Here is a 21,693-nt window from a genome sequence, read left to right on the forward strand (position 1 = left end):
ATAGCTTTTGCTTCATTTGTGCACATGGAGAGAGAGATAATGATGTGTGGAGACTAGTGATTACTAATGCATAAGAATTAATGGAGATGCTATTTAGGGAACTGATACAGCTATACAGATCTATAAAGAAAGGGAGAGAGCAGGCAGGCCAATGGTCTCTAACTGAAAAGCAGTGAGACAAAAACACCCACGGAAATCTTAATTTATGTGGTTCAGAATGATTGCAGGTTAAGATTCAAATGGATAGGTTCACCCAAATTACAAAATTACTCAGGAAGGAAAGCAACATTTCCTTTTATAATTTGGATGAACTATCCCTTTAAGGAAAGTAAAGCTAGAGTTTGACCAAAACAAAATTAAACTAGAACAAACAATGGTCGATCTCATGGAAACCAACAGACAGTTCAGAGGTAGTAACTTCCTTCCCACCTCTCCTTATACTTGCTATTTTCACATTAGTAGACTCGTTATTTCCCCTTCCTCAACACCTCGTTTGCCTGCGAGAGCTCTTAATTGGCTATATCAGCACATTTATTCACTACAACTGTACATAATGTTACACATTTCAATTAGCTCAGCATTCTAAGCGAACAAAATACTCTAATGAGTACAAAAATTATCAACTATATTATTCATCATAAAGTGGTGTATTTTCTGCCTAACAACAACTTGTTGCTGTGATATAATAGAGCAAATAGTGAATGTGCATCACGTTTAGGATAACCTTAACACTATCCCATGGCTGTTGGCAAAACCCTAAATAATATTTTCACTACAACACAGGTCTAAGACAAATGCCATAAGGCCTGACTCAGCAGAGGAGAGCAAAGGATGTCCTAGGATGAGAAGGAATGCCTGCAGTGTAGTCAACTGCACATGTTTTAGTCCAGTGCATTTTCAGGACAGAGACTGTGTTAGTTTGAGTGTCATCCAGGTTGAAGGGAGGGACAGACACAGTCAGACAGTTGGCATGTGCCTGCCAGATCAATGTTAGAGCCAGCAAGACAGCCACTGTGAGTCTTCAGTACAGTAACCCATCTATTCAAATAGAAGGTACTGCATGCATGTCATCTGTCACAGAATGTACAGCACATCAAAACACATATGCTCTCACTGCTGGTTATGACATGATCATCATTAAAACGAGCCATTCAGCATTAGCCTGCTGTGTCATCAGCCAGCCAAAAGGAAGTGAGAGGGAGTGAGGGAGAGCGACAAAGAGGGGGGAAGGGAGACAGAGACATCATTACAACACTGTAAATAGACATAATCTGACGTTTTATCTCTTTATTCTTTTGGAACTTTTGTGTGTGTAATGTTTACTGTTATTGACGGAGCGAGAGACAGAGCAAGACAGAGAGACACAGACAGAGAGACACAGACCGAGTGTCAGACAGAGAGTCAGACAGAGAGACACAGAGTCAGACAGAGAGACACAGACAGAGAGTAAGACAGAGTCAGACAGAGAGTCAGACAGTCAGACAGAGAGTCAGACAGAGAGTCAGACAGAGAGACACAGACAGAGAGTCAGACAGAGCAAGACAGAGATACACAGACAGAGAGTAAGACAGAGAGTCAGACAGAGAGTCAGACAGTCAGACAGAGACACAGACAGAGAGTCAGACAGAGCAAGACAGAGAGTCAGACAGAGAGTCAGAGACACAGACAGAGTCAGACAGACAGTCAGACATAGTCAAACAGAGACACAGACAGAGTCAGACAGAGAGTCAGTACATTGTTTCTTTCTCTCAGACAAGTCACCAGAAAAGACAGCAAAGGAATTTGATGACTGACTACTACAGTTTAGAGCATGTGATCTGTGTGTGTGTGACTGAGTGTGTGTGATCTGAGTGTGTGAGATCTGAGTGTGTGTGTGACTGAGTGTGTGTGTGACTGAGTGTGTGTGTGATCTGACTGTGTGTGATCTGAGTGTGTGTGATCTGACTGTGTGTGATCTGAGTGTGTGTGTGACTGAGTGTGTGTGTGACTGAGTGTGTGTGTGACTGAGTGTGTGTGATCTGAGTGTGTGTGTGTGACTGAGTGTGTGTGTGTGTGTGTGACTGAGTGTGACTGTATTTTGAGCATGTCTGTGTCACTGAGTTCAAGTGGAAAGGAATCCATGGAAAAACATGGTTGTTTATTGTTGACTAGTGTGTGTATCCTCAGTCGACCCTGCTCTACACTGTTCTAGTCATTCATTCCATCCAACTGGAGTTTATTAGCAGGAATTTCCCAGGACATACTGGCCTACAGGGCACTACTGGAGAATAGGAGGGGGGGAGGGATGAGAGGAAGAAAGAGCAGAGGAAATTGATGGTGCTTTTCCACTGAAACTTACCCCCACACTAGGGTGTCGTCAGTGTTTAATGTTAATGTGCCTCTAGTGTTATTGTGCTTCCATCAGGAGTGTGACACTGAAGACTTGTGGTGAGCAGAATCAACAGTATGTGCATCATTCAGGACTGTTGCTTTGTCACACAGTGTTAAAGTCCACAATTGGCCATTGTTATGTAAATGAAAAGGACCCAGGGCCTTGCCTTGGCTCCAGGTTAGAGCAGGTCCACCGGAACACGGATGCAGAGAAACATTGATGCTGGCCTGTGTAGATGAAAATGGAAAAGTCAGAGCCTTTTGGGTTAAACACTGGGGTTAATCCTCAAATGTGGTATAATGAGCTTGGAAGACGAGAGAAAGCCTTGCATGAAGTCAAAAGTGATATTTGCTGTTTAGTTTTCTATCTCCCCCCTGTGGTTAAACATTGTAACTGTTTTGAGTGTTTCACTACAGTTTGGTGGTGGTGGTGATTAAGCATGAAACTAACAGACACAATAAAGCCACATATTAATAGACCCATGATACATTTACTATAACAAAATAGAAGTCCTGGACATGTATTCATATGCTGAACTATAACATGTACCGTGTGTGCATGCTGTATGAGAGATGTACATTAAGTGTAGTGTGTACAGTAGTGTAAATAATTACATTGAAAACTCACTTCAGGGTGGTAATTTACACTCGTGCATTTAAGGTTAGCCTGTGTAAGGGATGAATTGTCAAATAGACTACCCTGAGTCATGGTTTGTGAGTCCAGACATAGCAGAGGTGTGCATTCCTGCACACACACACACACACACACACACACAACCTCCTATTTGTGAGGAAGAGTCTGGAATGTCCAGATTCTAATCTGTGATTTGGATCAGAATGACAAATGTCTGAGTCTGGCTCTGGTGAAAAAAGAACTAGACAGTAGAATGCAAACCTGCTGCTGAAAATGTGGCCCAGAAAGACAGACAGCCTCAAGGCAAAATTCAGAGGAGTTCAGTAAATTAAAAAAGACCCAAGTAACAGTTTTTAGTTCCATTTAGACAATGCGGAATGGCCACTGTGCAAACAACCCCGTCACATGGGGTGGCAGGGTAGCCTAGTGGGTAGAGCGTTGGACTAGTAACCGGAAGGTTGCAAGTTTAAACCCCCGAGCTGACAAGGTACAAATCTGTCATTCTGCCCCTGAACAGGCAGTTAACCCACTGTTTCTAGGCCATCATTGAAAATAAGAATTTGTTCTTAACTGACTTGCCTAGATAAATAAAGGTTAAAAAAAAAAAACATTTCACCTTTCATCTTGACCTGGAAAAAGCCCTTATCCATATACGAGTCAGTCTACAACTGCATATAAACATCACGTACATTAATACAACTTCTCTAACATTCCATTGAAATATTCAGCTGTCAAATTCTATGTGGTAACTAGGGAAAGGTTTAGTAACCATACTTTATGAATGAAGACGATAAAACAACCATGATGTTCTGTTCTGCGGCCTCCCCATGAGACTTCTTTATAACGTTGTAACAAACTCCAATCTGTCCTGAGTGGGTTTCAGTCTGAGGCCTAGTTCTGTATTACAGGCCTTCTGTTCAGTTCTAGAAGCCCAAGGTCTGTTGTGTTCAATAGAGAGAAATGTTTTCATACTTAATGAAACAGGAAGGTACCTGAACATGTCCAATAAGAACACAGATTTACATTTTGTGTTGCAAAGTGTTATGCTATGAACAGGACCCTGTTCAGATCAACTATAGGGTAATTTATCTGGCCCCTCTGCGCTGCACCACGATGGTACCAGCTACCACGTCATAGACAGTCCTGTTGTGTTGGAAGAAGAGGAGGATAATGAAGACGGGGAACAGGAAGGCAATGGAGAAGTTCTTGTTCAACGCCCGCACCGTGGAACTGGGAGGAGGGAGAAAAGATTGAAGTTAGGACTTGACAATAGACAATATTAATTACATAGCAATACCAGGTTAAGAGCAGTGGAAAAAGTACCATGAAATGAATTGCTAAAAAAAAAAGAAAACAAGGGTTAAATCCCCATTTTCAAAGAATGCTTTTCTCCATTTCAGAGGTATGCTTCACATCTTCATAGCATACTACATAGCTACTGAACTTACAAGCACTCATGCTGTAGTGAGCATTTGTGTGGGTTTCATATTCAATGCTCACAGTCAAGTTATCATGGTCACACATTTGCATACGTACAGTGCCTTGCGAAAGTATTCGGCCCCCTTGAACTTTGCGACCTTTTGCCACATTTCAGGCTTCAAACATAAAGATATAAAACTGTATTTTTTTGTGAAGAATCAAAAACAAGTGGGACACAATCATGAAGTGGAACGACATTTATTGGATATTTCAAACTTTTTTAACAAATCAAAAACTGAAAAATTGGGCGTGCAAAATTATTCAGCCCCCTTAAGTTAATACTTTGTAGCGCCACCTTTTGCTGCGATTACAGCTGTAAGTCGCTTGGGGTATGTCTATCAGTTTTGCACATCGAGAGACTGAAATTTTTTCCCATTCCTCCTTGCAAAACAGCTCGAGCTCAGTGAGGTTGGATGGAGAGCATTTGTGAACAGCAGTTTTCAGTTCTTTCCACAGATTCTTTATTGGATTCAGGTCTGGACTTTTACTTGGCCATTCTAACACCTGGATATGTTTATTTTTGAACCATTCCATTGAAGATTTTGCTTTATGTTTTGGATCATTGTCTTGTTGGAAGACAAATCTCCGTCCCAGTCTCAGGTCTTTTGCAGACTCCATCAGGTTTTCTTCCAGAATGGTCCTGTATTTGGCTCCATACATCTTCCCATCAATTTTAACCATCTTCCCTGTCCCTGCTGAAGAAAAGCAGGCCCAAACCATGATGCTGCCACCACCATGTTTGACAGTGGGTATGGTGTGTTCAGGGTGATGAGCTGTGTTGCTTTTACGCCAAACATAACGTTTTGCATTGTTGCCAAAAAGTTCAATTTTGGTTTAATCTGACCAGAGCACCTTCTTCCACATGTTTGGTGTGTCTCCCAGGTGGCTTGTGGCAAACTTTAAACGACACTTTTTATGGATATCTTTAAGAAATGGCTTTCTCGCCACTCTTCCATAAAGGCCAGATTTGTGCAATATACGACTGATTGTTGTCCTATGGACAGAGTCTCCCACCTCAGCTGTAGATCTCTGCAGTTCATCCAGAGTGATCATGGGCCTCTTGGCTGCATCTCTGATCAGTCTTCTCCTTGTATGAGCTGAAAGTTTAGAGGGACGGCCAGGTCTTGGTAGATTTGCAGTGGTCTGATACTCCTTCCATTTCAATATTATCGCTTGCACAGTGCTCCTTGGGATGTTTAAAGCTTGGGAAATCTTTTTGTATCCAAATCCGGCTTTTTTTTTTTTTTTCATTCAGAGATCCTCACTGAACTTCTGGAGAGAGTTTGCTGCACTGAAAGTAAAGGGGCTGAATAATTTTGCACGCTCAATTTTTCAGTTTTTGATTTGTTAAAAAAGTTTGAAATATCCAATAAATGTCGTTCCACTTCATGATTGTGTCCCACTTGTTGTTGATTCTTCACAAAAAAATACATATCTTATATCTTTATGTTTGAAGCCTGAAATGTGGCAAAAGGTCGCAAAGTTCAAGGGGGCCGAATACTTTCGCAAGGCACTGTAAATGCAGTCATATTTTCATCTGTTTTTAACAGAACTAAACAAGATGTGTCACATGCAATCAGTGACTTACGCTGACAGGGTGACGTTAGATGCCGGTACCACCAGTACGCGGTTAGGTCGGACCAGGACTGAACTGTTACATGTCACGACCCGAAGACCAAGGAGGAACTTCCCTGGGGTGGCACCGCCCGCCCCCCAGATACAGATGATCTGAGAGGAGGAGGAAGGTCAGAGTGACAGTGGAAATATATCATGTCAAATATCAAATATTCTTCATAAAGATCAATGCTGATGCAATCCCCACATATCACCATGAGTCATAAACTGTGGTAGGACATGATTCATGTGTTTAGTCTAGCCTTAACCTAGTACTAAACACATACTAGCCTTAACCTAGTACTAAACACATACTAGCCTCAACCTAGTACTAAACCTAGTACTAAACACATACTAGCCTCAACCTAGTACTAAACACATACTAGCCTTAACCTAGTACTAAACACATACTAGCCTTAACCTAGTACTAAACACATACTAGCCTTAACCTAGTACTAAACACATACTAGCCTTAACCTTCTCAGGTAGCTACACTGAGACGGCATGATTGTTCTCACTGGAAACTATAGCCTAATCTCAGACTGACATAAGATCAATACTCAAATACCTTCCTCATAGAAACAGACCAGCTCCCTGTACCTCACAGATACTGTACCTCACAGATACTGTACCTCATAGAAATACCCACCTCATAGACACAGACCAGCTCCCTGTACCTCACAGATACTGTACCTCACAGATACTGTACCTCACAGATACTGTACCTCACAGAAATGCCCACCTCATAGAAACAGACCAGCTCCCTGTACCTCATAGATACTGTACCTCATAGATACTATACCTCATAGATACCGTACCTCATAGATACCGTACCTCATAGAAACAGACCAGCACCCTGTACACCAGAGATACTGCACCTCATAGAAATACACACCTCATAGAAACAGACCAGCACCCTGTTGACCAGAGATACTGTACCTCATAGATACTGTACCTCAGATACTGTACCTCATAGAAATACCCACCTCATAGAAAAAGACCAGCACCCTGTTGACACGAGATACTGTACCTCATAGAAATACACACCTCATAGAAACAGACCAGCACCCTGTTGACCAGAGATACTGTACCTCATAGATACTGTACCTCATAGAAATACACACCTCATAGAAACAGACTAGCACCCTGTACACCAGAGATACTGCACCTCATAGACATTGTACCTCAGATACTGTATCTCATAGAAATACACACCTCATAGAAACAGACCAGCACCCTGTAGACCTGAGATACCGTACCTCATAGATACTGTACCTCATAGATACTGTACCTCATAGATACTGTACCTCATAGAAATACCCATTTCATAGAAAAAGACCAGCACCATGTACACCAGAGATACCGTACCTCATAGAAATACCCACCTCATAGAAACAGACCAGCACCCTGTAGACCAGAGCTACTGCCATCATCTTCTGCAGGTCCTCCATAGACGTGTTCTCATCTATCTCCTCAACTATGAAGTGGGTGACAAACTTAGTGATGTCCCTGTGGGGGAGAGTAGAGTGGAATACAATAGAATAATCATGGCCTATGATGATGCTGAAAAGTAATGTTCATTAATGTTATTTCCTTGTATTTTTTCCCCTCCTTCATGGGCATGGAAATTATAAAAAGCTAGACTGATTGACTCACTTCATGCCACTAAGGTGCATAATCCACAGGATGATGGTTGCCTTGACACAAAATAAAATAAAGAAGTCCACAGTCTCTGCTAGGAATCTGTGGAGGGGAGAAGGGATGGTGTATTCCCGACCTGAGGGGGAAAAGATAACTTCAGATATTGTACCCAGGTAGATTATGTTGAACTAATTTAGTGAGAATGTGAGCAGACCTAGTTTAAACCCCTGACCAATCCATTTAACTTTGTTCAGCCAATTAAGTCAATGCATAGCTGACTTGCCATAGGTCAGGTGGGCTCAAGTGCTGACTTAAAATGTGTTCTATTCAGATCAACAAAGCCTCTGCAGATTGTAAAGATATGCATGAGTAGGTAGAGGTACACATCAGCTGTTTGCTCAAGAAGCTGCACATGTGATCCTGTACAAGCAACTAATTCTAGTAATGAACAAATAAAGGAACGGTGTCTTTGTTTGTTTGACCCGAGTAGGTCTAGATGTATTTGATTGAACTAGTTCGTTGCAACATGATGACACAAACAACAACCTGCTACGCCTAGCGTCAGTCAGTGAGTGTAAGCCTATAGAGCGATTGTCATCATAGAATTGTAGTGTACCTGCTTGAGGTGCGTTTCCGTTCTGTTGTTGCACTGGCCTTGCATCATGAGGCAATGTCCCAGCTGTCATCTGCTGCCCTGTCTGAAACCCCGTAGTCGGGGGCGCAGGGAATGGAAAGGGGTACCCTATTCCCGGATAGTTGTACCCATATCGGGCATCTAAAGTTGGTTGTCCAGCGGGCCATGGAGTTCCAGTCGGTGCTTGATAGTTTCCAGCTACGGGAAAATTGCACGGGGGGAAAGGAAACGTAGTCAGAGTCATCCAGTTTTGCCAATTTGCATAGCCCCAGTAGTACTGCCACATCCATTCCTGTAACTTTGCGCAGTATTCAGTTGTGGCGTTGACATTTGTTTGCGCTTCTTGGCTCTCCTCGGAACGCGAAGTCGGCCCATTCTGTGTAGTACTGGCTGTGGCCATGGTTAAATCCCTTCTAGATCTCACTTAAATCCGTTAAAACGTCAACTGTCTTTCCCCAGCAGCTAATCTCTTGCTACAGTTACTCATCCTAGTTTAATCTGAGTTGGAAGGTTCCATGTTAGGTGCAGAAAACAGGGATACCCGGAACAATGATTCCACAAATCTATCCAGTTTACAAATGCATTAGATGTTAATTATATAAAATAGTTAATAATCGGGTTTTCATTAAACTTTACATTCAATCTAAATAAATATATAATCTTATTATTGGGTAATTACACCAATTACCATCCGATTACACCCCTAGAACAATAGTGGTTTTGACCATGTACTCTTGTTCATGTCAGGTTAAAGGGACAGTCACAAAGGATTTCAGTAACGTTCAAACCAAATATGACGTAGTATTATTTCGAGGAACTCACTTCAAATCTAGATTCCCAATTTATTCATTATTCGTGTCATTATGCCAGTGAGAATATTGATGAGTTATTAGGTTATAGCCGTTGACTAGACCTCAATTTTTAGGTTATATCATTAGGCTATAAGTAGATATATTTAGGCTGGGTTTCTGTATAGCAATTTGTGACATCGGCTGATATTAAAAAAGCTAAATAAATAAATTTGATTTGATTGATATACAGCACCGGTCAAAACTTTGGACACACCAACTCATCAAGGATTTTTCTTTATTTGTACTATTTTCTCCATTAGTGTTTGGGGTTTTAGGCTGGTTTTCTGTATAGCACTTCGTGACATCGGCTGATGTTAAAAAAAAACTTTATAAATAAAAACATTTTTTTTATTGATATACAGAAGCTGGTTGAGAGAATTCCAAGAGTGTGCTAAACTGTCATCAAAGCAAAGGGTGGCCACTTTGAAGAATCTCAAATATAAAATATATTTGGATTTGTTTCACACTTTTTTGGTTTCTACATGATTCCATATGTGTTATTTCATAGTTTTGATGTCTTCACTATTATTCTACAATGTAAAAAAAATTGTAAAAATAAAGAAAAACCCTTGAATTAGTAGGTGTGTCCAAACTTTTGACTGGTACTGTACACATAATGTAACTTTTTCATGTCAAGTGAATAGGCCTAGTCCTATAATGTTATTGATCAACAACAAACTAGTATTCCCAGTTAGAGAACCAGTTTGAAGTCCTAAAACCTGGAAATTAGCTACACCTACTGCTTTGTGCACTATTGTTTTATTACATAAATGCTTCAAAATTCACACAAACTGACATTAGCTGATGAAGATTATCTCATAGAACAAAATCTATAAGATCACCTAAGCCTGTGTTTATTACAGACCTTATCTTCGATTTCTTACATTTCCCTATAGGCTTTGGCCAACGAGCCATAGCTGTTAGCCTCTGTTAGTGCCTACAAAAAGACGCCATTAATATTGCTCTCTAAATAGGCACTACACTGTACATGCAAGCATGGCAGACATACACCACAAGGGAGCAGCAGTGTTTTTCATACATTTGGTAAAACTTTCGATTTTTAGAATTGAGCAGTTTTCCAACTGCTTTAGCTTCAGCCAAGCTCTTGACATATTTCCATCTTTCAAAGTTAACCCATACTGTAACTATCAGACCAAGGTAATTTACCGTCGATACCTAGGCCTATATGTTCTGTAGTTGATGTTTTTCTAAGATACATAATAGCATGAGATATAGATGGAATTAGACTACGTTCTAATGGCAATTAGTCTACCACTAGGTATTGGTATTGTTTTGGTATTTTGTAGGATCCCGATTAGCTGTTGTGAAATATGATATAATACAGAATATTAACCCATAAAGATCTAAGCCCGGGGATGGGGGCGTTATACTATGCTATATGGAATTGTTTTAAGGTCATACCAAGGACAATTTAGCTATTTGATTGGGAATTTTAAGACCCCTTGAAGTATCCCAGAAATATATAGAAAACATTTGGGCCTTACTGCTATTAGCCCGTTAAAAATGTATTGAATAAGAGATTCACTACAACAACAGATAGTCAGCCCCCCCCCTAAACATCAAAATGAACTTTGTTCTGAAGTGTCTGTCCTGTATCTGAGAGATATAAGAAAGATCAGGAAACATGTGTACTTTTCTTGGGGCATATATTTAACCCCTGATTTTTGGAACTAAACAGTCTCCACATACCTTACAGTGCCTTTGGAGGTATTCAGACCACTTGACTTTTTCCACATTTTGTTACGTTACAGCCTTATTCTAAAATTGATTTCATTTTTCCTCATCAATCTACACACAATACCCCATGATGACAAAGCAAAAAAAAATTTTTAGAATTTTTTGCTAATTTATTAAAAAGAAAACTTAAATATCACATTTACAGAAGTATTCAGACCCTTTACTCAATTATTTTTTGAAGCACCTTTGGCAGCGATTACAGCATTGACTATTCTTGGGTATGAAGCTACAAGCTTGGCACACCTTTATTTGGGGAGTTTCTCCTATTCTTCTCTGCAGATCCTCTCAAGCTCTGTCAGGTTGGATGGGGAGAGTTGCTGCACAGCTATTTTCAGGTCTCTCCAGAGTCTATTTGCCTTGATCTTGATTAGTCTCCCAGTCCCTGCCGATGAAAAACATCCCCACAGCATGATGCTGCCAGCACCATGCTTCACTGTAGGGATGGTGCCAGGTTTCCTCATGGTCTGAGAGTCTTTGGGTGCCTTATGGCAAACTCCAAGCGGGCTGTCATGTGCTTTTTACTGAGGAGTGGCTTCCATCTGGCCACTCTACAATAAAGACCTGATTGAAAAGCTGTGCTAGTGTATTTTTACAGTATTTTTCTCTGTTTTCCTCTCTGTCTTATCTCACTCTCTTCCCCATCTCTCTCCCCCTCCCTCTCTCTCCCCGTCCCCCTTAACATCTCTCTCCCCATTCCCCCCTTAGCCTCTCTCTCCCCGTCCTCCCTTACCCTCTCTCTGTATCTTTCTCTCTCTGTATCTATCTCTCTCTTCTATCCAGGAGGTGTGTATTTGCTGACTGGACTGCACTGGGCTGGGTAGGCAGGTCTGGGGTTGTGAGTAAGGTCTGGCTGGCCTTAATGACTGTGCTGGCTGGCTGAATGGAGCCAGTCAGGCGGACAGAGATTGGACGACCATGAGGTTGACAACTACTGACAGACCTATAGGGTGACTGGTTCAAAAATAATCGGCTGCAAATAAAAGCCTAGTCCCGCTAACGCTGACTTCCATGGAACCCACCAACATGGGGGGATTACAGATTGGGTTGGGTTTAGTAGGTGTGTGTGTGTGTGTGTTTGTGTGTGTGTGTGTGTGTGTGTGTGTCTCAATGTGTCGATGTGTGTCTAAGTGGGTATGCAACTGTTTGTCTGGTTGAATAGTCTAGCTTCAGCTGTATCTGTCACTGATGTTATCATACAGTGAACGGGGATACGTAGTCAGTTGCACAATTGAATACATTCAAACAAAATGTGCCTTCCACATTTAACCCAACCCCTCTGAATCAGTGAGCACTCACTACTACGACTGCAACTGTATGTAGCCTGTCGTGTGTGTCTTACACACCTATGAAGCCCTTTAAAGGCAAAGTGGTTTACTGACCAGGCAGACATTATAGAGGCCCTGAGGATCTAAGCCCTTTCCCTTTAATGTCACGATTCCTAGGCAGGAGCAGGTTCTACAAGTATGTGCCTGTCAAAACATATCACTAGAGAGCAGGATGTGATTTCTAGACATTGAACCTGATACCTGTACGTGTGTGTGTGTGTGTGTGTGTGAGTCTGTATGTGCATGTGTTTGTACGTGTGTACGTCTGTCTGTCCGTTCGCCTGTGTGTATGCGCGTCCGTGTGTGTGTGTGTATGTATGTGTGTGCAAACTTTGTAGCTTGTTGTGTCAACATACGTAGGCTGTGCAGTGACCTGACAGACTGATGGGACAGACAGCATCATCTGTCCTGGTGTTACCTCGCTGCATCAACATCGTAAATGGCTGACAGTTGACCTTTTATCCCATATAAGGGGAGAGGAAGAATGCTATGGGTGCCAAATGGTTCCCGTGATGTCCTTTACAAAAGAAATTGTGCAACATATTCGGCAGGAAATAGGAGACAAAGGTTTGTGAAACATGGGTGTGATCCTAGACACATGAAAAGTGGGATGAATACAGAGGGGACTGGGCAACAGAAGATGAACAGCAGAGGGTCTTATGATCTTGGTGATGGGGAAAGGGCCGATAAACCAGGGGGAAAGTTTGCGGGACTCCATCCGGAGTGGCAGATCTCGGGTGGACAGCCATACCCTCTGCCCGAGACGATATCGGGGAGCAGGGGTCCGGTGGCAGTCCGTTTGCGTCGATACCTGGAAGTGGTCTTGAGAAGGCTCTCTTCCAGGTGCGACGACAGCGGCGGACAAACATCTGGGTAGAGGGTATGCCGACCTCTTGCTCCAGGAAGAGCGGGGGCTGATAACCCACGGAACAGTCAAAGGGCGAGAGACCCGTGGCAGAGCAAGGAAAGGTGTTGCGGGCATTTTCGACCCACACTAGTTGCTGGCTCCAGGTGGTGGGATTGGCGGAGACCAGGCAGCAAAGAGTTGTCTCCAGGTCTGGCCGTTGGACTGGGGGTGGAATCAGGAGGACAGGCTGGCAAAACCCCCAACGAGCGTGCAGAACACCTCCCAGAACTGGGACGAGAACTGAGGACCCCGGTCGGAGACCATGTCCACTGGCAGTCCATGGATCCGAAAGACGTGCTGCACCATGATCTGGGCCGTTTCTTTGGCAGAGGGTAGTTTGGGGAGAGGAATGAAGTTGGAAACTTTGGAAAACCGGTCTACTACTGTCAGGATGGTGGTGTTGCCATCAGACAGGGGGAGACCCGTGACAAAGTCCAGGGATATGTGAGACCAAGGACGGTGAGGAACAGGCAGAGGTTGAGGGAGACCAGCCGTAGCTTGCCAGGGAGGTCGTGCAAGCGGCACCGAATGTGGAGACGTCAGGAACCATGGTAGGCCACCTAAAGCGTTGTCGCACAAAGACCAGGGTCCGACGGGAGCCTGCGTTAGGCAAGTTTGGAGGAGGGGGCAGCTCCAGGACCAAGGAGTGGACAGTGTCAGGAACAAACATCCGGTTATCTGCCCCCCCCCCCCCCTGGGTTCGGCTGGGAACGCTGCACATCATCAACCTGCTTCCCTATTCCTATGAGAGGGAGAAGTTGAACCGGGTGAAAAGCAGGGCCCACATAGTTTGCCTGAGACGCTTGGCGGTGCGGAGATATTCCAGGTTCTTGTGGTCTGTCCACACAATAGACGGATGTTCCGCCCCCTTCTGCCAGTGGCTCCACTCCTCCAACGCCATCTTCACCGCGAGAAGCTCCAGATTCCACAAATCGTAGTTCCTCTCCATGGTGTTGAGGCGATGGGAGAAGAGGGCGCAGGGATGTAGCTTCAGGTCCAGAGCAGAACGCTGGGACAGGACAGCCCCCACTCTGACATCCAAAGCATCGGCCTCCACCACGAACTTGAGGGACGGGTCAGGATGAACCAAGATGGGAGCTGTGGTGAAACAGTGTTTGAGATCCCGGAACGCCCGGTCAGCAGCTGGGGACCACATGAACGGCCCCTTGGGAGAAGTGAGTGCAGACAGGGGGGAAGCCAGGGTGCTGTAACCCCAGATAAAGCCACGATAAAAGTTGGCGAATACCAGGAAATGTTGCAGTTGCACTCTGGACGTAGGCTGGGGCCAATCCACCACCGCTCTCACCTTCCTGGGATCTATCTGTACACTCCCTGCAGCAATGATGTAACCCAGGAAGGGGATGGTGGAGCGATGGAATTCGCCCTTCTCTGCTTTCACAAAAATCTGGTTCTACAGGAGGTGTTGGAGAACCTGTCGGATGTGGAGCATGTGTTCTTGGGCGGAGTGGGAGAAAACGAGGATGTCCTCAAGGTAGACGAAGATGAACCGGTTCAACATGTCATGGAGAACATCATTCACCAGAGCCTGGAACATAGCAGGGGCATTGGTAAGGCCAAATGACATGACCAGATACTCGTAGTGACCACTGGCCCTGTTGAAGGCAGTCTTCAACTCATCCCCTTCCCATATCCGCACCAGGTGGTAGGCATTCTGTAGGTCCAGCTTAGAAAACACGGTGGCCCCCTGGAGCGGCTCGAAGGCGAAGAGATGGTAGCGGGTAGTGGTTCTTCATCGTGATGTTGTTGAGGCCCTGGTAGTCGAAGCAGCGGCGCAGGATTTTGTCCTTCTTCTCCACAAAGAAAATCTAGAAGGATGAATGAGCCCTGCAGCTAGGGAGTCCTCAATGTGGGTCTCCATAGCCTTGGTCTCCGGACCCAAGGCAGAGTGGTACCTGGGAGAAGGTCGATCCCGCAGTCATAGGGTCGGTGTGATGGAAGCAAAGTTGTCTGGGCCTTACTAAACACCTCCCGGAGGTCCTGGTACTCCACAGGAATGGCTGAGAGGTCCGGGGCAACTTCCCGAACCCCCAGGAAGACATACTGGGGCAGGCTGCGCTGACTAAGGCAATGAACGTGGCAGAACAGGTTCTAGCCCATGATGGTGCCAGCAGACCAGTCAATAAGGGGATTGTGTCGCTGGAGCCAAGAGAATCCCAAAACCCCAGGAACCTGAGGAGACTTAATAACCCGTAGGTTGATGGGGGTGGTTTTTGTGAGTGACCCGGCCTATAGAGCACCCGTTCAATACTGTAACGTCCATGGGAATGGAGAGGGGCTGAGTGGGGATGCCCAGCTTGGATGCCAGGGTAGCATCCATAAAGCTCTCATGAGCCCCAGAGTCGATGTGTACCCAGAAAGATGGGATGAAAAGGGGTGCGAGTAAGGGGACAGGAAAAGTTTTCCGTATGAACCACCAGAGTACTCGCTCCTACTGGAGAGCCTGGACTTTTAGTGGACAGGTGGCCACGAAATGACCAGTAGTCCCGCAACACAGGCAATTCTTAGTGTGAAGCCTAGTTGCATCGGCTCGGGAATAGGAGAACTGGCAGACTTCGGAGACTCTGGGGAACTCGGAAGTCTCGCAGGTGAGGTGGAAGCTTTGGGTGGGCTAGTGAAATCGAACCTCCTCTCATTCCTTCACTCCCTTAGTCACCCATCGATCCAAATGGCCAAGGCGATGAGCGAGTCGAGATCCGTCGGTAGTTCCAAGGCTGCAAGCTAGTCCTTTACTTCCTCCAATACTCCGTGCAGGAACATGTCAAACAGCACTTCTGGGTTCCAGGCACTCTCAGCTGCCAATGTACGGAAATCCACCGCATAGTCTGCCATACTGTGGGAGTCTTGCCGAAGCTGGAGTAACTTCCGGGCAGTCTCTCTCCCGGACAACGGAGCCTCAAAAACTTTCTTTACCTCTGCCATAAACTCCTCCAGACTGAAGCATACGGCCGATTGTTGTTCTCATACTGCTGTAGCCCAGGCGAGAGCCCTCCCGGACATCAGCGTGATGAGGTACGCTATCTTAAAGTGGACCGAGGGGAAGGAGGAGGGCTGCAGCTCGATGATGAGGGAACACTGAGCGAGAAAAGCCCAACTGGTGCCCGACTCTCCATCGAAGCGTTCCGAGGGAGGTAAGCGGGGTTCCCAGGAAATTAGGGTGGCAGGGGAGGCAGCCCTACTAACAGCCGGGTTACTGAGGTGCTGGTAAGTTATCGTCGTGGTAGACTGCCTAACAGACAACCCGCGGAATTGCTCCAGAAATGTATTCAACGCTCGGTCATGGAGTTCGGCCAAGGTCTGGAACCCTTCCATGAGACCACGAAGCAACTCCTCGTGCCTCCCAATGGTGGCTCCTTGGGAGGAGATGGTATTGCGGAGCTGGTTTGAGTCTGCTGGGTCGGTCATGGCCAGTTCGTACTATCACTTTTCAGGAGAAGACCCAGATGCAGACAGTGTCGAAGTAACACAAGTTTATTACTAGAACAGCGGGCAGGCAAAATGGCAGGTCAAGAGCAGGCAGAGGTCAGTAATCCAGATCAGAGTCCATAAGGTACAGAACGGCAGGCAGTCTCGGGGTCAGGACAGGCTGGGGTCAATAATCCAGGGTGGTGTGACAAGGTACAGAACGTCAGGGAGGCTCAGGGCAGGCAGAATGGTCAAATCTGGGAAAACTAGAAAATAAGAATAAGAACAAGAAAAAGACAGGAGCAAGGGGGAAACACTTGTAGGCTAGATGAACAAAACAAAGTGGCAACAGACAAACAAAGAACACAGGTATGGGCCTCCTGGGTGGTGTTGGGGAATAATCAGAATTAGTTGGTAACATAGGTAAGATGTTTTATATTCATTATATGTTTGTGAGTTACTTCTCATCAGAATGTTTATTTTTGTATAATACTGTGGCCGGGTTGCAGTCATCTGTTCTCTGTCAGGACTAAGTTACTTGGGCCGCAGAGAGGGGAGAGGTCAAGCATGTATCTCTTGGCTCCACAATGTCTGTGTGCCAGTCAATGTGTCTCTGTGATCTTGTCAAGGAGGGGGCATGTGATATATGCCTGTTGATATGAGGATTTGTTTTATGGTTCTGAGTTTGAGAAAAGACAAAGCTGAACGATAAATAAATAAATTATGGCCAATGCTGTCTGGCTATGTATGTCTTTGCTATAAAGGATCTCAGTTGCAATGTGTAAGGGACTCTCAGAGAATTAATTTATAGACACTGAATTGATCTGAGAGTCACAGGGTTGTGATGGAGCTCAAATAATTAAAGATGGACTTTATGATAACTCTGACTTGTGTGTGGTTTGCTCTCATGATTTGGTAAATACAGGAAATGTCCACGACAGTGGCGCAGTGGTCTAAGGCACTGCATCACAGTGCTAGTTGTGCCACCAGAGATTCTGGGTTCGAGTCCAGGCTCTGTCGCAGCCAGCCTCAACCGAGAGGCCCATGGCGCAGCGCACAATTGGCCCAGCATTGTCCGGGTTAGGGAGGGTTTGGCCGGCAGGGATATCCTTGTCTCATCGCGCACTAGCGACTCCTGTGGCGGGCCGGGCACAGTGCACGCTGACCAGGTCGCCAGGTGTACGGTGTTTCCTCCAACATATTGGTGCGGCTGGCTTCCGGGTTGGATGGGCATTGTGTCAAGAAGCAGTGTGGCTTGGTTGGGTTGTGTTTCGGAGGACGCATGGCTGTCGACCTTCGCCTCTCCCGAGTCCTTACGGGAGTTGCAGTGACAAGACTGTAACTACTACCAATTGGATACCACGAAATTGGAGAGTAAAAAAAAAAGAGAACACAGCTATAAATACACTGGGGATAAAGGTGAAGATGGGTGACACCTGGAGGGGGATGGAGACAAGCACAAAGACAGGTGAAACAGATTGTGTTGTGACAAAAACATCATATTTCTAATGTTTATCATATAAAGAATGTAGCCAGCTACATTTCCTAATGTGTTGATTGAAGTTAAGCTTGCATTATACCAGAGAAAAGTAGACTACACTGAGAAAAGGACAGGAGACGAGTAGCTACTGTTTGCTGATAGAATGCCCATTCGTAAATTCTCATCCGAGTGGAGAAGTGTAACTGAAGTACAACATTTGTCTGATGCTGAGCAGAAATTACATTAAAAAAGAAGCCTTTCAGATCTACGTGAAAAACACAGAATGCTGCATTAACGCAACCCCTGCATTTACTATCCATATAGCAGTAATCATAGTTTTCTAGATTGCATTTTGGAAACAGCAAAAAATGTGATGCAAATATTTGATTGTGAATGAGACAACCTGGTTCAATTAGCAAAACCAGTTGAAAACTGTCATGCCCTGATCTGTTTCACCTGTCCTTGTGATTGTCTCCACCCCCTCCAGGTGTCGCTTATTTTCCCCACTGTGTTTCCTGTTTCTCTGTGCCAGGTCATCTTATATGTTTCCTAGTCAACCAGCGTTTTTCCGGTTCTTCTCATTTTTGCATTCTCCTTTTTCTAGTCCTCCTGGTTTTGACCCTTGCCTGTTTCTGGACTTTGTACCCGCCTGCCTGACCATTCTGCCTGACTTGACCACGAGCCGGTCTGCCACTCTGCACCTCCTGGACTCTGATCTGGTTTGACCTTTTTGCCTGTCCACGACCATTCTCTTGCCTACCCTTTTGGGTTTAATTAACATTGTAAGACTCCAACCATCTGCCTCCTGTGTCTGCATTTGGGTCTCGACTTGTGCCTTGATAGAAAACCATTGCTCTACACAGCTGTTAAAACCCTTACAAGAAACAGGGACTTTTAAGGAGATTCTTCAAACTATAAATCATTTACATTATAAATAATTTTGAATGCCTGGGAAATGTTCCTGTTGGTTTTTAAGTTGAGAAATGGGATAGATGCATTTCAATGAGAGAGGGAATGTGGAAGTCTGTTCAAATGGTTTCCTCATTTAACAATGTAGAAGGATAAGGTGCACATGCAAAAATAACATGTTTTCTCTTGCTTACTTATTGAATCCAAAATTAGCCAGCACTAACGTTTCAAAAAGCTTCTGGGCCTTTCTCGAGGGATGCTGCCATTGCTTGATTCGGGGACTCCTGACCTACGTAATTCTACATTCAGTCACGTTCTTTCCCTTGCTGACCTGGTGCCACTGTGTTTAACCACACTACTTTAAGCCAACCAATGGCTTACCCCCAGACATAGGCAAAGTTCAATGACTTCGCTTAATTGAAAGAGTTTCAACAGAGTTTAAAAAGTGAACAAAGCATTTCTGAGTCCCCCCCAAAAGAATGAGGTCGAGGAAATGTTGCTGACTTCATTTTCCACCAGAGAAATCAGGTGAGCTTCCATATCCATTAATACTGTGTTATAATTCTAATAATTGTTGTAAATGTTATTATACTTTGAAAGAACTCTCCACACGTTCTGCAGCTATCTCCTTTTAGACACATTGTAAATGAATATTCAGAGAATGCTTTGTCCTGCATGTTTACATTAAGTAGCATGCTGTACTATGTTTAAAATGTTTAAACAACATAAGAGGACTTTTAAGAATTGTGTGGTCTTAATAAGGGTCAAAAATGACCCGTCACTATGTTTTACAGCAGAGAAACCCCCCTAAATGTAATATTTCTTTCAACTTGAAATTTGACTTTTCCTAGAGTGACCCCAACATTAGAAAAAGTGAAACATCGCCTTTGTTCATATTTCCATGAAAGCTGTACACCACCAGGGTACAAAGATTGTCTTAGGGTCATTTTTGACAGGGCAGTTGTAATATAATTTACACACCAGAAAGACACAAACACACACACAATGAGAAATTGAGATTGTGTGACCCTAAGACAATCAGCAGCTCCTGAAGAGGAAGATCACCATGGTTAGCACAATTAGAAAGAACAAGCCTGAGCTCCCCCCTGCACTTCTCATCAAAGTTTGCCTTCACCCCTCCCCCCACCACAGTTTCTTACCTCCTGAGCACACTGCACAAAACGGCTGAGATCAGTGATCGTGAGGACAGGAAGCCAGCCATCATCCTGGACCAGAACCACAACAAAGGAGGCGTGGACAACCTGGACAAGGTGATTGGAACTTACAGCTGCAGGAGGATGACTGCCTGCTGGCCCCTGGTCATCTTCCATAACATCATTGATGTGTCCTCATACAATGCCTTTGTGATATGGAACAAGATCAACCCTACCTGGATGCCTGATAAGCAGAACAAGAGGGTGTTCCTGGAGCATCTGGGAAAGGCACTTGTAAGGAGACACACTCAAAGAAGGGAGAGCCTATCCCGCACAGGAGCCTCTGCAGTGCTTGTGAAAGCTGTTCAGGAGGATGAATCTTGTCCTGATCCACCTGAGGCTGCAGCTGGGACAGGCAAGAGGAGGAGATGCCAATTCTGCCTCCCAAAGAAGAACTGTAAAATAAATACTGTGTGCTGCACATGTGAGAATCATGTCTGCAAAGTCCATGCACAGACACTTACATACTGTCCTATATGTGCTAATTAGAGTTGATTGATATATGTTCTTCGTGTTTTTGTTTTGTATCTATTATCTTATTTTATTCTTATTGTTGTTAATATACCATATGGGTGAGGGCAATGGTTTAAAAAAATGGGAGAAGACTAGTATTTGTAGTTGAATTCCTCATTGTACAGTATATAAGAATATATCACTATGTTGCCAAAAAAGTTAAAGACTGTTGTTGTTTCCTTTAATAAAATGCCTTCAGAAATGCTGTCTGCACATTTCTGCTACTTGCATAGGCTATGCAAGTGCCATCTCTTGCAAAAAATTTGACGTTTACACCTATGCAGTACCTTTAGCAATAATAGTAATAAACCTCTACTTTTGTAAAGAAAACAATTATGACAGGTGTGTTGTAATAAAAACAAGTGTTCACTTATTAAATGCAGTCTTTCTGCACTGTGAAGAGGGAAAATCCAGATATTCAATCAATGTGTCGGAGGAAACACCGTACACCTGGCGACTGTGTGAGCATGCAGGCGCCCGGCCCACCACAGGAGTTGCTAGAGACCGATAGGCTCTTCCCTAACCTGGACAACACTGGTCAATTGTTGTGCCGCCCCATGGATCTCCCAGTCGCAGCTGGCTGCGACAGAATCTGGACTCGAACCAGGATCTCTAGTGGCACAGCTAGCAACTGCAATGCAGTGCCTTAGACAACTGCACCACTCAGGATGCCTGAATATATTTATAAATGAATCTTAAGTGTGTGTTTTATTGAAGATTTGAATGGCATGAGCAAAAACAACTGAAAATATTTGTATATCCAGGTGATTTAATAAGAATAAGTATTTAAAACACTGGACTGGAGAGCACTCATCAGCCATATGAGATCGTATAAAGTTAAAAAGGCACTGCTGATTCAGCAGAAGTAATACCAAAGATTGTGGATGAATGAAGAGAGTTCACTCAGGCCATTTACCCTTTAAACAAATGTGTCAGTTCCG

At 44.3% G+C, this 21,693-nt stretch overlaps 1 protein-coding gene across 1 annotated transcript; it reads right to left on the reverse strand.

Annotated features, from left to right (window-relative positions):
- Positions 1 to 2,844: 2,844 nt before the first annotated feature.
- Positions 2,845 to 8,878, reverse strand: LOC110496543 (protein FAM8A1). The gene is made up of 5 exons (XM_021572499.2): positions 8,355 to 8,878; positions 7,754 to 7,874; positions 7,483 to 7,606; positions 6,072 to 6,211; positions 2,845 to 4,234 (listed from the first exon to the last, which is right to left on the reverse strand). Exons 1-5 carry the CDS (start codon positions 8,770 to 8,772, stop codon positions 4,090 to 4,092), a joined length of 948 nt encoding a protein of 315 aa, XP_021428174.2. The 5' UTR covers positions 8,773 to 8,878; the 3' UTR covers positions 2,845 to 4,089.
- Positions 8,879 to 21,693: the final 12,815 nt, after the last annotated feature.

This window comes from Oncorhynchus mykiss, chromosome 18 (assembly GCF_013265735.2).
Source record: "Oncorhynchus mykiss isolate Arlee chromosome 18, USDA_OmykA_1.1, whole genome shotgun sequence".
NCBI lineage: Eukaryota > Metazoa > Chordata > Actinopteri > Salmoniformes > Salmonidae > Oncorhynchus > Oncorhynchus mykiss.

Bases quoted from the DNA above. Each gene is read 5' to 3' on its own strand.
- LOC110496543 (XM_021572499.2), bottom strand. From the start codon at position 8,772: ATGGCCACAGCCAGTACTACACAGAATGGGCCGACTTCGCGTTCCGAG. The intron at 7,875-8,354 runs GTACACTACAAT...TTTCCCCCTCAG, and splicing joins CGGAAACGCACCTCAAGCAG to GTCGGGAATACACCATCCCT. The intron at 6,212-7,482 runs GTGGGTATTTCT...TCCTCCTCTCAG, and splicing joins TGCTGGTCTGTTTCTATGAG to ATCATCTGTATCTGGGGGGC.